The 17,423-nt window shown below is 44.5% G+C and overlaps 1 protein-coding gene across 3 annotated transcripts in view; it reads left to right on the plus strand.

The window, feature by feature from the left end:
- LOC125639456 (protein bassoon) overlaps positions 1-17,423 on the plus strand; it is a 169,517-nt gene that overhangs the window by 23,455 nt on the left and 128,639 nt on the right. Inside the window, exon 3 of one of the 3 annotated variants that reach the window (XM_048856568.2) lies at positions 6,548-7,823. The exons of the other annotated variants lie outside the window; for them this stretch is intronic. Coding sequence (XP_048712525.1) covers positions 6,548-7,045 — 498 coding nt within the window. The 3' untranslated portion in view covers positions 7,046-7,823. Of the gene's footprint in view, positions 1-6,547; positions 7,824-17,423 lie in introns of those variants that run through there. 3 annotated transcript variants of the gene reach the window in all.

A 17,423-nucleotide genomic window follows, 5' to 3' on the forward strand; every position in this document is an offset into this window, starting at 1 on the left:
ATTTGTTTTGGGGTTTTTTTGGTTTTTTTTTAGTGCTTGTAATTTAACTGTTGTTGCATATTTCTCTTTAAGATCTTACTCACTTCCTTCCAAATTTCAACAGTGTCAGCAATAAAACAGCTATTTCCCTGCATTTTGTTCAAGGCTATAGAAATAGGCTTCAGGGTACTCAGATTGTGTTCAACATTTCTCTTAAGCCCAATGTTGAGAACTTTGGCTATGAGCAGGTCCTCAAGGAATCCATTTTGAAGCACTTGGAGGAGAGGAAGGTGATTAGGAACAGTCAACATGGATTCACCAAGGGAAAGTCATGCCTGACCAACCTGATTGCCTTCTATGATGAGATAACTGGCTCTGTGGATATGGGGAAAGTGGTGTGTCATAAATATAAAGCCAAGGATAACAACCTTTATGTATGCAGTAACATAAAATCCCTCCTGGTCAGAGGTACAGAATCACTTTACCTGTAAGGGGTTAAGAAGCTCAAATTACCTGGTAGGCACCTGACCAAAAGGACCAATAAGGAAAGAACATACTTTCAAATCTGGGGGGGGAGGTTTTGTTTCTTTTCTCTTTGTTTGTTCCCTTTCTGGATAGAGAGAGAGATGAAGCAGGTAAGGCATCTTCTGAAAACATACCTGAAATGATAGTTAAATTGCAGAAATTGTAAGTAAAGGCAATGAAATGCGTTAGATTATCTTTTGTTTTAGCTTGTGAATTTTCCCTGTGCTAAGAGGGAGTTTTATTCCTGATTTTTGTAATTTTGAAACTGAGCCTAGAGGAGAATCCTCTGTGTCAGATCTTTTTATTACCCTGTAAAGTTACCTTCCATCCTGATTTTTGCAGGTGTGATTCTTTTACTTTTTTTTCTTTTTTTGGGGAGTGGGGGGGTAATAAAATTCTTCTTTTAAGAACCTGATTGATTTTTAGTGTCCTAAAACCTAAGGGGTTTGGTCTGTGCTCACATTGTACCAATTGGTTAGTATATTATTCTCAAGCCTCCCCAGGAAAGGGGGTGAAGGGACTTGGGGGAGTATTTTGGGGAAATAGGGACTCCAAGTGGCCCTTTTCCTGAATTCGGGTCTAAATCACTTGGTGGTGGCAGCAATACCGTCCAAGGACAAGGAAAAGATTTGTGCCTTGAGGAAGTTTTAACCTAAGCTGGTAGAAATAAGCTTAGGGGGTCTTTCATGCTGATCCTCATATCTGTACCCCAGAGTTCAGAGTGGGGAGGAAACCCTGACACGGTGGATTTGATATATCTTCACTTTAGCAAAGCTTGTGATATGGTCTTCCACAGTATTCTTGCCAGCAAATTAAAAAAGTATGGATTCGATGAATGGACTATAAGGTGGATAGAAAGCTGGCTAGATTGTCGGGCTCAACGGGTAGTGATTAACAGCTCCATGTCTAGTTGGCAGCCAGTATTAAGCGGAGTGCCCCAGGGGTCGGTCCTGGGGCTGGTTTTTTTCAACATCTTTATCCATGATCTGGATTATGTGATTAATTGCACCCTCAGCAGATTCGCAGATGACACTAAACTGGGGGGAGAGGTAGATATGCTGGAGGGTAGGGATAGGGTCCAAAGTGACCTAGACAAATTGGAGGTTTGGGCCAAAAGAAATCTGATGAGGTTCAACAAGGACAAGTGCAGAGTCCTGCACTTAAGAAGGAAGAATCCCATGTACTGCTGGGGGCCGACTGGCTAAGCAAGCAGTTCTGCAGAAAAGGACCTGGGGATTACAGTGGACGAGAAGCTGGGTATGAGTCAGCAGTGTGCCCTCGTTGCCAAGAAGGTCAATGGCATATTGGGCTGTATTAGTAGGAGCATTGCCAGCAGATCGAGGGAAGTGGTTATTCCCCTCTATTCAGCACACCTGGAGTATTGTGTCCAGATTTGGTCCACCCACTCTCTCTTTTTACAGACCCAGTTTGGGAATATTTTAATGAAGTTCCTTTTTACTGCCATTATGGGTTTCCCCTTCTAGCGAGAGAATGGTATGGTAGATCTCAAATCAATGAAGGCTACACTCAGAAAGACCTCAAGACTTCTTTCAGAGTAGTAGCCGTGTTAGTCTGTAACCGCCAAAAAGAACAGGAGTACTTGTGGCACCTTAGTCTCTAACAAATTTATTAGAGCATAAGGTGTCATGGGCTACAGCCCATTTCATCGGATACATAGAATGGAACATATAGTAAGAAGATATATATACACAGCCAGAGAAGGTGGAAGTTGCCATACAAACTGTGAGAGGCTAATTAGTTAAAATGAGCTATTATCAGCAGGAGAAAAAAACTTTTGTAGTGATAATCAAGATGGCCCATTTAGACAGTTGACAAGAAGGTGTGAGGATACTTAACTTAGGGACATAGATCGATATGTGTAATAACCCAGCCACTCCTGTCTCTATTCAAACCCAAGTTAATGGTGTCTAGTTTGCATATTAATTAAAGCTCAGCAGTTCCTCGTTGGAGTCTGTTTTTGAAGCTTTTCTGTTGCAAAATTGTCATCCTTAAATCTTTTACTGAGTGGCCAGAGAGGTTGAAGTGTTCTACTGGTTTTTGAATGTTATGATTCCTGATGTCAGATTTGTGTCCATTTATTCCTTTGCATAGAGACTGTCTGGTTTGGCCAAAGTACATGGCAGAGGGGCACTGCTGGCACATGATGGCATATATCACATTGGTAGATGTGCAGGTGAACGAGCCCCTGATGGCGTGGCTAATGTGATTAGGTCCTATGATGGTGTCACTTGAATAAAACTTCTCCAGCGCATCATCAAAGATTTTACAACCTATCCTGAAAAATGATCCCTCACTCACAGATCTTGGGAGACAGACCAGTCCTCGCTTACAGACAGCCCCTCAACCTGAAACAAATACCCTCCAGCAACCACACACCACACAACAAAAACACTAACCCAGGAACCTATCCTTGCAACAAAGCCCGATGCCAACTCTGTCTATTACAGAGAACCATTTAAGGATCCCTTTTATCCTTGCCATCACGTGACGCAAATCTGCTACTATTGGTGCCATAAGAAGAGGATTACTAGTGGCACCTTAGAGACTAACCAATTTATTTGAGCATAAGCTTTCGTGAGCTACAGCTCACTTCATCGAATGCAAACTGTAGCTCACGAAAGCTTATGCTCAAATAAATTGGTTAGTCTCTAAGGTGTCACTAGTACTCCTTTTCTTTTTGCGAATACAGACTAACACGGCTGCTACTCTGAAACCTATTGGTACCATAGGGGAAGTGGCTTTGTTAATTTGTCTAAAATCCACGGTCAATCAATTTGGTATAGGGTCCCTCTCCAGTCTCCTGAGGCCTTTAATATGGGCCAAACTGGGCTGTTGTATTCCAGATTTCCCTTTTCAGTTACTCCCTGTTGTTCTAATGATTCAATTATCTTTCCAATACCTGCCTCCTGTATGTGGGTATTTACACTGTTTCTGTGGTGGTACTTTATCACCCAGAATTTTAACACATGCCTCAATTCCACCACATTCTGGTTTATTTTTAAGCCATACATCAGGGAACTCTTTTACTCACATATCCTGCTGATCTAGATTAATTTCCTCTACTGCTTTTGCAGTGCACATTCTCTGAATGTGTCCCGCTGTCAGAGCACCCTCCATCCAGCTGGACATATGCCATAAGATTCCATTGGTTAAGTCCAAAACCAGCCAATTCTCCTTTAGAAAAGGAGTCTCTAGAATTACTGGATTGGCCATTTGATCTATCTGCAGCATTTGTTCTCTACAAAAAAAATCCCCAGCCCCCATTCTGGGTATAGTTATTTTCACTGAATAATACATTTTCCCCATCACTCCTTCCCCAGTAAAGGACACTGCTGCAATGATCTCAGATACATACTGAGTCAAGTCACAATTTCTATTTACAATATTTACACCAGCCCCACTATCCAGTAGAACATCTTTGGGTCCATTATCTCCCACAATGACAGTCGTCCTAGGTCTCCTATTTGAGTCCCACCTTAATCTGATCATCATCTCCCACTCCAGGGGACCAATTTCCAGTGGGAGCAACCTGTCACCGGGGCCTCCCTACGGAGCAAGTTTCTTAAAGCCTTCAGTTTGCACGGCTGCAGTTCCTCTCTGCTCTTTAAAAACTTGCTCTTCTCTCATTTGCGTTTCTTTGATAAATTCATCAGTGGGTTTCCCATCCCATTTGTCCATATCTACTCCCCTCAACTTTAAATACTTCCAAGCAATGTTTCACATAACATCACCTCCCTTTTGAGGCTCACTCCGACCATGTCACCCTCTACCTCCCTGGAGTGGGGCAGACTGTCCTCTGCCACAGCCTCCTGATCTATACGTGCTTTCATTTGAATAAGTCACTGCCTCAACAAATGGCACTCTGGATTTTGTGCCATCTACCTGGCTTCCCCCTTTCATCATCCGTTGGCATACTATCCAATGATCCAACACATCCAAAATGGTCAATCCCTCCATTTGGGCCTGGTGCTCCAAACTAGTAGACATTGCTAATAAATTCATGTCCAACCCTTCAAACACATTGATCCAAAATTCCCTTTGATTCAAATCTACTGCCATCAAAGAATTGGGTTTAATATGATTTTCGGCCTCTGCCTCAGCGTTAGTTATTGGTAATATTTCCCCTACCAATAACCCCAATGCAGTCCTCCTCAAGAAGTAATGTCTGGGTGAATCTTCTGGCTTCACACAGTCTGCGCTGGATAACACCTTCATAGGTCTCTGGCCTATCTCTTTTCCTAACACGATAAACTGCGGCACCTCTTGGTGAGCTGTTGGTTCTTTTGCTCGATCTACCGCTTGCCTGGTCTTTCCAATAGTGGCTGCCATAATCAGCCTAAAAGACTCACTCATATTTAAGTTCTTTGTTCCTGCCAACTCTGCCCAGTGTACTAACCATGTGTCTAGATTCTTCGTATTTACTGGGCGCAATGACTTTGCCATAGAATCATAGAATATCAGGGTTGGAAGGGACCTCAGGAGGTCATCTAGTCCAACCCCCTGCTCAAAGCAGGACCAATCCGTAATTTTTGCCCCATATCCCTAAATGGCCCCCTCAAGGATTGAACTCACAACCCTGGGTTTAGCAGGCCAATGCTCAAACCACTGAGCTATCCCTCCCCCCCATTTGCTTGTGAACTGTGAGGGCTGCTCTCATCTTGGTATTCGTGCACTTCAGGGCGGGGAAAGCAAGTGACAAAGTTCCATGAAAGTGCACTTACGCATGCGAAAGTTTCGCAGTCACTGGGAATCGTTCCAGATGTGCAACACTATGCAGTCCCACCAGTCTGTGCTTGTTTCCCGGGCCCAGGATCGGTGTTGCATGGCATGAACCTGCCCCATTACCACCACAATGTCCAAATTGCCGGGGCCCATACTTTGAGAGAAGTCTGTGTGCGTGTCCTCATCACTCTAGTCACCGCGCTGCCATTGCCTCCTCACCTGCTTTTGAGTATACTGCATGATAATGTGCGTGGTGTTTACAACACTCATAACTGCCGTGGTGATCTGAGCGGGCTCCATGCTTGCTGTGGTATGGCATCTGCAGGAGAGCAGAGCGGCAATGGACGCGGCGGGTGGATGAAGCTGTTGACATCAATATGGCGCCCGCACAGAAAAAGGCATGAAACTATTGTCAGCCATTGCTTTCACGGAGGGAGGGAGTGGGGAGCAAGGGATAGGCTGGCAGCAGTCGGTTCAGTATGACTGCTAGCCATAGTCATCTCCTGGGTGCTCACAAGCAGACGGTGCAGAACGACTGTGGCCGTCATCGTTTCTAGGGAGACTGAATCTCCATGAGATGAAACTTAAGAAGAGAATGACCTGGAGTCACTCCCATGTCTGCCCAGGCGCCCCTGACCGACCTCCCTGAGGTCAGCCAAGAGCACACAGGAGATGACGATGATGATGACAACGACTGCTACCTGTCGTACTGCACCGTCTGCTGCCACAAGGCAATGAGCTGCTGCTGTGTGGCAATGCAGTACCGCGTCTGCCAGCACCTGGGACACGTACGGTGAGCTGAGTGGGCTCCATGCTTGCTGTGGTATGGAGTCTGCTCAGGTAACCCAGGAAAAAAGGCACGAAACGATTGTCTGCCATTGCTTTTACGGGGGGGCGGTGACAACATGTACCCAGAGCCACCCGTGACAATGTTTTTGCCCCATCAGGCATTGGGATCTCAACCCAGAATTCCAATGGGCGGCGGGAACTGTGGGATAGTTACCCACAGTGCAACGCTCCGGAAGTAGACGCTAGTCTCGGTACTGTGGACACACTCCGCCGACTTAATGGTCTTAAGTGGGGACACACACAATTGACTTTTTGGGTGTCTGGGTGAGGAGGCTATGGAACTTGGGGAGGAGGGTGGTTGATTACAAAGGGGCTGCAGTGGCGGTCTGTGCCTTTCCTGCACTTCACCCATAGGCCGGAGCATATCAGTTTGAGTGAGGGAGGTAACCTAGTGACAGAGGATGTGGAAAAAGCTAATGTACTCAATGCTTTTTTTGCCTCTGTCTTCAAGAACAAGGTCAGCTCCCAGACTACTGCACTGGGCAGCACAGCATGGGGAGGAGGTGACCAGCCCTCTGTGGAGAAAGTGGTTCGGGACTATTTAGAAAAGCTGGACAAGCACGAGTCCATGGGGCCAGATACGCTGCATCCGAGAGTGCTAAAGGAGTTGGCGGATGTGATTGCAGAGCCATTGGCCATTATCTTTGAAAACTCATGGCAATTGGGGGAGGCCCTGGACGACTGGAAAAAGGCTAATGTAGAGCCCATCTTTAAAAAAGGGAAGAAGGAGGATCCTGGGAACTACAGGCCAGTCAGCCTCACCTCAGTCCCTGGAAAAATCATGGAGCAGGTCCTCAAGGAATCAATTCTGAAGCACTTAGAGGAGAGGGAAGTGATCAGGAACAGTCAGCATGGATTCACGAAGGGCAAGTCATGCCTGACTAATCTAATTGCCTTCTATGATGATATAACTCGCTCTGTGGATGAGGGGAAAGCAGTGGACATGTGATTCCTTGACTTTAGCAAAGCTTTTGACACGGTCTCCCACAGTATTCTTGCCAGCAAGTTAAAGAAGTATGGGCTGGATGAATGGACGATAAGGTGGATAGAAAGCTGGCTAGATTGTCAGGCTCAACGGGTAGTGATTCATGGCTCCATGTCTAGTTGGCTGGCGATATCAAGCTTCCTGGACACTACGGTGCTAATAAGCAATGGTCACATAAACACCACCCTATACCAGAAACCTACTGACCGCTATGCCTACCTACATGCCTCCAGCTTTCATCCAGACCACACCACACGATCCATTGTCTACAGCCAAGCTCTATGATACAACTGCATTTGCTCCAACCCGTCAGACAGAGACAAACACCTACAAGATCTCTATCAAGCCGTCTTACAACTACAATGCCCACCTGCTGAAGTGAAGAAACAGATTAACAGAGCCAGAAGAGTACCCAGAAGTTACCCACTACAGGACAGGCCCAACAAAGAAAATAACAGAACACCACTAGCCATCCCCTTCAGCCCCCAACTAAAACCTCTCCAACGCATCATCAAGGATCTACAACCTATCCTGAAGGACGACCCATCACTCTCACTGATCTTGGGAGACAGGCCAGTCCTTGCTTACAGACAGCCCCCCAACCTGAAGCAAATACTCACCAGCAACCACACATCACACAACAGAACCACTAACGCAGGAACCTATCCTTGCAACAAAGCCCGTTGTCAACTGTGCCCACATATCTATTCAGGGGACACCATCATAGGGCCTAATCACATTAGCCACACTATCAGAGGCTCGTTCACCTGCACATCTACTAATGTGATATATGCCATCATGTGCCGGCAATGCCCCTCTGCCATGTGCATTGTCCAAACTTGACAGTCTCTACATAAAAGAATAAACGGACACAAATCAGACGTCAAGAATTATAACATTCAAAAACCAAAGAGATTGAAGTGTTCTCCGACTGGTCACTTGATTACAGACCTAAAAGTGGCAATTCTTCAACAAAAAAACTTCAAAAACAGACTCCAATGCGAGACTGCTGAATTAGAATTAATTTGCAAACTGGATACAATTAACTTAGGCTTGAATAGAGACTGGGAGTGGATGTGTCATTACACAAAGTAAAACTATTTCCCCATGTTTATTTCCGCCCCTACTGTTCCTCAGACATTCTTGTCAACTGCTGGAAATGGCCCACCTTGATTATCACTACAAAAGGTTTTTCCCCCCCGCTCTCCTGCTTTTCACTCTGGGTTAGGGGTGGGTGAACACTTTATTCAATGAATATGCCTCTTGTTTTCTTCAGGAGTCTGTGAACAGACTGATTTTTACAGATTTGTTCATTAATTACAAATATTTGATAATTGGATGACTCAATCATATTTCAACCTATTGTTTGTTTATGAAATATTCCCCACGATTGTTGCTATGAGTAGTTGTTCTTAGTAGTATTTGTGATGGATTCCCCCCAGAGTGTCACCTGGAACTGGGGTGCCACTGAGCCCATCTGACCCACCAGCCTGGACTCCCTTTACACTGTATTGCTGTGACAGGCCCTCAAGCCGCCTCCAGCACACATACAGGTAGAGACACACCCAACTGCAGCTAGAGACAGATGTTGAGATCAGCTGTGCATGGGAAGGCTTCAGCTAAGGAACTGCTGAGCTACTCAAGTGCACATCCTTCTCTGGAGGGTAAACCCAAAATTATACCATCTTGCACTGCACAAAGAACTGTACCGCATAAGTTCATGAAATTCGCCTCCTCCCTCAATGTGGAGAGGACTATATAGAGCTTTCTGCACCAAGTTATGATTCCCAAAAACACTGGTTTTAGACAAAGCAAAAATAAATTTATTAACTACAAAAGATAGATTTTAAGTGATTACAAGAGATAGCAAACAGATCAAAGCAGGTTACCTAGCAAATAATCAAAAATGCAATCTAAGCTTAATATACTAAAGAGATTGGATATAAGTTAGCAGATTCTTACCCTAAATGATGATTTAAGCTGGCTGCAGGCTCTTAAGGGGCAAGCTGCACTTGCTTGAAGCTTAAAAGCCCCAGGTATTCTTTTCACAGACTAGAAATCCCTCTAGCCTGGATCCAGCACTCCTCCCCCCCCCCCAGTTCAGTCCTTGTTTCTCAGGTGTTTCCAAGAGTCTCCTTTCAGTGGGAAGTCAGTGAAGAACCACAATGATGTCACTCCCCTACTTTAAATAGCTTTTGGGTGTGGTGGGAACCCTTTGTCTCCAAGCTTAGTTCCCACGCCTTTCAGTGGAAAACACTGGTATTCCAAGATGGAGTCCAGCACCAGGTGATGTAGTCACATGCCCCTGTAGTGTCATACCACCCATGACTGAAAGTTGTTTATAGTGTCCTCAGAAAGGCTCCCCAGTGGGAGACGAACTTCTTCTAAGACCTATTGTTCCCCCAATGGTCCATTGAGTTGAATGGGCTGTTGTTCCCAGCTAGCCATCTAGACTGACAGTCTTTTGCCTAGTGGGAGTTTCCCAAGTGTGAACACATTTGTAATAGATACATAGACAATATTCCTAACTTCAGATACCAAAATGATACATGGGTACAAATAGGATAATCATATTCAGTAAGTCATAACCTTTACAATGATATCTCACATGACCTATCTTATATAAAATACATCATAGTTATGCCATAACCATATCATAATAATATCTCTATGAAGAATATGGGGCATAGTGTCACAGTATTGTTTGTGTTTTCTGATTAGATGACCTCTGAAGCCCCAAAAGAACATCAAGATGGCTGCACAAAACACTTCCAACATCATTATTTATGTGACTACGTATTTCCATGAATATTTGGGTGTGAATACATTTTCACATGAGTTTTCATGATGCTTTCACTTCCAGGCTCTAGGAAGGCAGAGAGACCATAAAATTTGATACTCCTCCTTGCATTCAAAATTCCATGGCAGGATTACATTACCAACATGAAAATAAGAAGAAATAGTCAAGTTGGTAATTCTTCTAAGCAAAAGAAGCCAAGTGGAACAGAAGTTGTGCTTTTTTTTAGCACCTGCCCTATTGTGTGAATGTCTGAAACAGCAGGAGCAGCAAGGTGGGAACTGCAGTAGTTGTTTGACATACCACCTGGGTGTTAATCAGTTTTCAGTTATTTACAACCACAGTGAAAGTAAAAAAAAGAGCTGTTTTCTTGTTTTAACCATGTGAGTATGTCTGTTATACCTGCACATAGATTAAATATACATAGCCCTGGTCTACACTATGGGGTTAGGTTGAATTTAGCCGCATTAGGTCAATTTTAAAATGAATGCATCTACGCAACCAACCCTGTTCTGTTGACCTAAAGGGCTCTTAAAATCAACTTCTGTACTCCTCCCTGGCGAGGAGAGTAACACTAAAATCGACCTTGCTGAGTCGAATTTGGGGTAGTGCAGACACAATTCAATGGTATTGGCCTCCGGGAGATATCCCAGAGCGGTCCAATGTTACCACTCTGGACAGCACTTTGAACTCCGATGCACTAACCAGGTACACAGGAAAAGCCCCGCGGGAAATTTTGAATTTAATTTCCTGTTTGGTCAGTGTTGCGAGCTCAGCAGTAGAGGTGACCATGCAGTCCTCCCAGAATCGCAAACAAGCTCCAGCATGGACCAAAAGGGAGACACTGGATCTGATTGCTGTATGGGGAGAAGAATCTGTGCAGGCCGAACTCTGATCAAAAAGAAGAAATGCTAATTATATGCCAAAATCGCACAGGGCATGGTGGAGAGAGGCTACAACAGGAACACACAGCAGTGCCATGTGAAAGTTAAGGAGCTCAAGCAAGCCTACCAAAAGACAAAGGAGGCAAACGGTCGCTCCAGGTCAGAGCCCCATGCATGCCGCTTCTATGATCAGCTGCATGGCATTCTAGGGGGGGACCATACCACTACCCCACCACTGTCCATGGACACCTGCAAGGGGGGAGTCTCATGCAACAGGGAGGAGGATTTGTGGATGAGGAAGAAGAGGAGGAGGAGGAGAATGCGCAGCAGGCAAGCGGTGAATCTGTTCTCCCTTGCAGCCAGGACCTTTTCATCACCATGGAGTCAATACCCTCCCAAGGTGGGATCCCCAACCCTGAAGCCAGAGAAGGCAGCTCTGGTGAGTGCACATTTGTAATTACAGTACAGGGTTTAAAAGCAATAGTGTTTAATGTTTGATTTGCCCTGAAGAATTGGGATGCATTTGCAGCCAGTACAGCTACTGGAAAAGTCTGTTAACGTGTCTGGGGATGGAGCAGGAATCCTCCAGGGACATGTCCATAAAGCTCTCCTGGAGGTACTCTGAAAGCCTTTGCAGAAGGTTTCTGGGGAGGGCTGCCTTATTTCGTCCTCCACGGTAGGCCACTTTACCACACCAAGCCAGTAGCAAGTAGTCTGGAATCATTGCAGCACAAAGCATGGCAGTGAATGGTCCTGGGTTTTGGTCGCATTCAAGCAACATTCGGTCTATATCTTTCTGTGTTAGCCTCAGAAGAGTGATATTATTCATGGTCACCTGGTTGAAATAGGGGAATTTTTGTAAGGGAACAGGAAAAGGACCCTGTTCATGCTGGGTTGTTTGCACTTGGTATCATCTTAAATTTTACTCTCCCTTTTTATCTCCCCCCAGGTGCAAATATTTTTATGCTCCCACTATCATCTCCATCCCTGAGGTTATTGCAGATCAGAAGGCGAAAAAAATGGACTTGCGATGACATGTTTTCCGAGCTCATGCAGTCCTCCCGCACTGATAGGGCACAACTTAATGCATGGAGGCATTCAGTGGCAGAGGCCAGGAAAGCATTAAGTGAGCGTGAAGAGCAGAGGCAGGAGGCGATACTGAGGCTAATGGGGGAGCAAATGGACATGATGAAGCATCTGTTGGAGCTGCAAGAAAGCCAACAAGAGCACAGACCCCCGCTGTATCCATTGTATAACCTCCTGCCCTCCTCCCCAAGTTCCATATCCTCCTCACCCAGATGCCCAAGAACGCGGGGGGACGACGACACCCAGCCACTCCACTCCAGAGGATGGCCCAAGCAACAGAAGGCTGTCGTTCAAACAGTTTTGATTTGTAGTGTGGCTACAATAAGCAATGTGGCCTTGTCCTTCCCTCCTCCTGCACTGCACTCCACCCAGGCCACCTTGTCAGATATCTCACTGTTTTTTTAATTAATAAAGAATGAATGGTTTCAAAACAATAATTACTTTATTTTCTTTGCCAGGTCGAAGAGGTGAGGGTGTTTGGCTTACAGAGAATTAAAATCTACAAAGGGGGTGGGTTTCCAGGAAGGAGAAACACACACAACTGTCACACTGTAGCCTGGCCAGTCATGAAACTGGTTTTCAAAGCCTCTCTGATGTGCAGCATGCTTAGCTGTGCTCTTCTAATCGCCCTGGTGTCTGTCTGCTCAAAATCGGCCGCCAGGCGATTTGCCTCAACCTCCCACCCTGCCATAAATGTTTCTCCCTTACTCTCGTAGATATTATGGAGCACACAGCAAGCAGCAATAACAATGGGAAAGCTGGTTGTGCTGAGGTCTAACCTAGTCAGCAAACAGTGCCAGTGAGCTTTTAAATGTCCAAAGGCACATTCTACCACCATTCTGCACTTGCTCGGCCTATGGTTGAACTGCTCCTTACTACTGTCCAGGCTGCCTGTGTATGGCTTCATGAGCCATGGGAGCAAGGGGTAGGCTGGGTCCCCAAGGATAAATATTGGCATTTCAACATTCCCAACGGTAATTTTCTGGTCTGGAAAGTAAGTCCCTTCTTGCAACTGCTCGAACAGTCCGGAGTTCCTAAAGATGCGAGCATGCACCTTTCCCGGCCATCCCACATTGATGTTGGTGAACCATTCCTTGTGATCCACCAGTGCTTGCAGCACCATTGAGAAGTACCCCTTGCGGTTTACGTACTGGTTGGCAAGGTGGTTAGGTACGAAGATAAGGATATGTGTTCCGTCTATCACCCCACGACAGTTAGGGAACCCCATTGCAGCAAAGCCATCCAGTATGACCTGCACATTTCCTAGAGTCGCTACACTTGATATCAGAACGTCAGTGATTGCATTGGCTATTTGGATCACAGGAGTCCCCACAGTAGACTTGCACACTGCAAATTGATTCCCGGGTGACCAGTAGCAGTCAGGCGTTGCAAGCTTCCACAGGGCTATCGCCACTCGCTTCTTAACTGTCAGGGCAGCTCTCATCTTGGTATTCCTGTGCTTCAGGGCGGGGGAAAGCAACTCACAAAGTTCAAGGAAAGTGGCCTTACGCCTGCGAAAGTTTTGCAGCCATTGTGAATCATCCCATACCTGCAACACTGTGCAGTCCCACCAATCTGTGCTTGTTTGCCAGGCCCAGAATCAGCTTTCCACTGTATCAACCAGCCCCACTGCTGCCATGATGTCCAAATTGCCACAGCCTGTGCTTCCCGAACGTCTGTGTCCATGTCCTCATCATAATCGTCCTCGTGCTGGCGTCTCTTAGCCCGGTTCTGCACATACTCCAGGATAATGTGTGAGGTGTTTACAGTGCTCACAGCAGCAGTGAGCTGAGCGGGCTCCATGCTTGCTGTGGTATGGCATCTGCACAGGTAACCCAGGAAAAAAGGCTCGAAATGATTTTCTGCTGTTGCTTTCAGGGAGGAAGGGGCGACTGACAACATGTACCCAAAACCACCCGCAACAATGTTTTTGCCCCATCAGGCATTGGGAGCTTAACCCAGAATTCCAATGGGCAGGGGAGACTGCGGGAACTGTGGGATAGCTACTCACAGTCCAATGCTCTGTAAATAGATGCTAGCCATGGTATTGAGGACACACACTGCCAACTTAATGCACTTGAGCGGGGACATACACAATCGAATGTATAAAATCAATTTCTAAAAATCGACTTCTATAAAATCAACCTAATTTCGTAATGTAGACACAGGAATTGTTGTATTGGATCAGACCAGTGGGCCATCTAGCCCACTATCTTGTCATTGACAGGGATCAATACTAGATGTTTCAGAGGAAGGTGCAAGAAGTCCTACAGTAGGCAAATATGGAATAATTGGACCATATGGAAAGATTTTTCCTAATCCCATAGTTAAAGGCTTGTTTATGCTATAAAGCAGGACAATTTATATTCCTTCCAGAATTCTTGTTTCACTCTTCTTTTATTTTAACCATTACTATTTTAACGTATAGTCTTGTTATGCATACAAATGTGCAATTATTTTTTGAATCCTGCCAAGCAATTGGCCTCAGTGCTATCTTGGGACAATGAGACCCATGTGTTAATTGTGTTGTATGAAAAATATTTTTATCAGTTTTATATATGCAACTATCAATTTCGTTGACTGTTCTTTTGTTCTTGTATTCTGAGACAGTAGTTCCAAGTCTATACTGTCTATTCTATTCATTATTTTTTTTACCTTTTATCATATCCCCCCATATTCATTTCCTCTCTTAAGTATGCTATCTTAATATTTTCAATCTCTCTTCCTGTGGCAGTTTTTTCAGGCCTTTATTCATTCATGTCATCTGTCTCTGAACCTGCTCTACTTCTGCTATAAAGGTTTTCTTATATTTTAAATGGAAATTTGGTGCACAAAGCTGTTAATGCAGAATTAAGGCAGGAATTGTAATGTGCAAAAGTTAGCAAATGGAAATGGTAAGGTTCCAATAGCAACATTAAGTCGTCTACCTTGTTCACATGTCATAATTAGTATTTTGGATGAGTGTATATGCTGTTAAATGTTATGTGGCAGTTTTAATGTTGCTGTAGGAATTTTAACTTCCCAGTAAAACTTTGTATTTTTCCTGGTTTCCATATGTTTTTTTGCAAATCTTTCTAGAACTTTTCTGGTAATATCAGAACTCCTCTGCAGGTCAGTTGCTCAGTTTCAAGACTGTACAGTCGATTAGGAAATCCTCTTTCTGTACATGTTTTATTTAGTGTTAGTACTGGTACTCCTGTGGCTGTTTGATTTATTGACATTGCAAAATCTTCAACTGCTTGGATTTGCTTTTACTTTTGTATATGAGGGATAATCCCTGGGCCCTGCTAACTTCTGCATTCCTGTTGAATTTTAGGATTTGCAGCAAATTGCTAATTTGAGGCATTAATAATTTTTCCTCAGCTCTCGTCCCCTTATGCCCCTACTCTACTTGCGCTACATTGATGACATCTTCATCGTCTGGACCCATGGAAAAGAAGCCCTTGAGGAATTCCACCATGATTTCAACAATTTCCATCCCACCATCAACCTCAGCCTGGATCAGTCCACACAAGAGATCCACTTCCTGGACACTACAGTGCTAATATGCGATGGTCACATAAACACCACCCTATACCGAAAACCTACTGACCGCTATGCTGACCTACATGCCTCCAGCTTTCATCCAGACCACACCACACGATCCATTGTTTACAGCTAAGCTCTACGATACAACCGCATTTGCTCCAACCCCATAGACAGAGCAAACACCTACAAGATCTCTATCAAGCATTCTTACAACTACAATACTCACCTGTGGAAGTGAAGAAACAGTTTGACAGAGCCAGAAGAGTACCCAGAAGTTACCTACTCCAGGACAGGCCCAACAAAGAAAATAACAGAACGCCACTAGCCATCCCCTTCAGCCCCCAACTAAAACCTCTCCAACGCATCATCAAGGATCTACAACCTATCCTGAAGGAAGACCCATCACTCTCACAGGTCTTGGGAGACAGGCCAGTCCTTGCTTACAGACAGCCCCCCCAACCTGAAGCAAATACTCACCAGCAACCACACACCACACAACAGAACCACTAACCCAGGAACCTATTCTTGCACGAAAGCCCGTTGCCAACTGTGCCCACATATCTATTCAGGGGACACCGTCATAGGGCCTAATCACATCAGCCACACTATCAGATGTTCACCTGCACATCTACTAATGTGATATATGCCATCACGTGCCAGCAATGCCCCTCTGCCATGTACATTGGTCAAACTGGACAGTCTCTACGTAAAAGCATAAATGGACACAAATCAGACGTCAAGAATTATAACATTCAAAAACTAGTTGGGAGAACACTTCAGTCTCTTCGGTCACTCGATTACAGACCTAAAAGTGGCAATTCTTCAACAAAAAAACTTCAAAAACAGACTCCAATGCGAGACTGCTGAATTGGAATTAATTTGCAACTGGGTACAATTAACTTAGGCTTGAATAGAGACTGGGAGTGGATGTGTCATTACACAAAGTAAAACTATTTCCCCATGTTTATTCCCCCCCCCCCTCCACCCCCCACTGTTCCTCAGACGTTCTTGTCAACTTCTGGAAATAGCCCTCCTTGATTATCGCTACAAAAGGTTCCCCCTCCACCCCGCTCTCCTGCTGGTAATAGCTCACCTTAAGTGATCACTCTCTTGTTACAGTGTGTATGGTAACACCCATTGTTTCATGTTCTCTATGTATATAAATCTCCCCATTGTATTTTCCACTGAATGCATCCAATGAAGTGAGCTGTAGCTCACGAAAGCTTATGCTCAAATAAATTTGTTAGTCTCTAAGGTGCCACAAGTACTCCTTTTTTTTTTGCGAATAATTTTTCCGTGTTCTCTGAAATTTTTTCTTGGGGTCTATTGAATCATTTCTCTCCCTTTCCCAGTTATGAGGGTTTTTTAAATCTCTGTTTTCTAAGGCTCCAATTCAACATGCTTAAGTGTTTTGCTGATTTGGTGCCTAAATGCTTGTCTGATGCTGGAATATGATTGATTTTGCTCTGAAACTCTTTGGGGTTATGGAAATTCTTTGCTGTCTCTCTCACATTTCTGTTATGATTCTAAAGTTGTTAATTTGGAAAATTGGGTTCAAACTCACTGAACAGATTTATTATTTTGTGCATGCAAAGAGCATATTTTGGGTTCATTTATTTCACTTAGACTTCATCTTGCTAAATGACTTTCTTTACCAGGATCTCACTTACCCTGAATATTTTTTGAGTTTACTCTCTTTACTGCCTCATAGAGTGTGATGGCTTTTAGATGCAGACATCTTTCTAGATTTAACTCTCAGCTGCACACCTCTGACTTTTTATTTTTGTATTGAAGAGGTAGATATTTATAGTATATTACATACAAAAATCTATGTTACAAGAGTGCTAGGGTTGTAAAGTCAAGCAGAGTTCAAGAAATGCCAGAATTAAGATCAACCTCTTGTACGTATGTGTTATTATAATCTTTAATCGCACCGTTGTTCCTACAAGATGGTGCCTAATTCGGTGTGCAGGATGGACAGTGCTCAGGGAGGGAGAAAGAAGTTACAACATTCCTTTTTATCTTCATCATTCAGTTTGTGGCCCAC

This window comes from Caretta caretta, chromosome 7, assembly GCF_965140235.1.
Source record: "Caretta caretta isolate rCarCar2 chromosome 7, rCarCar1.hap1, whole genome shotgun sequence".
Taxonomy (NCBI): Eukaryota; Metazoa; Chordata; order Testudines; family Cheloniidae; genus Caretta; species Caretta caretta.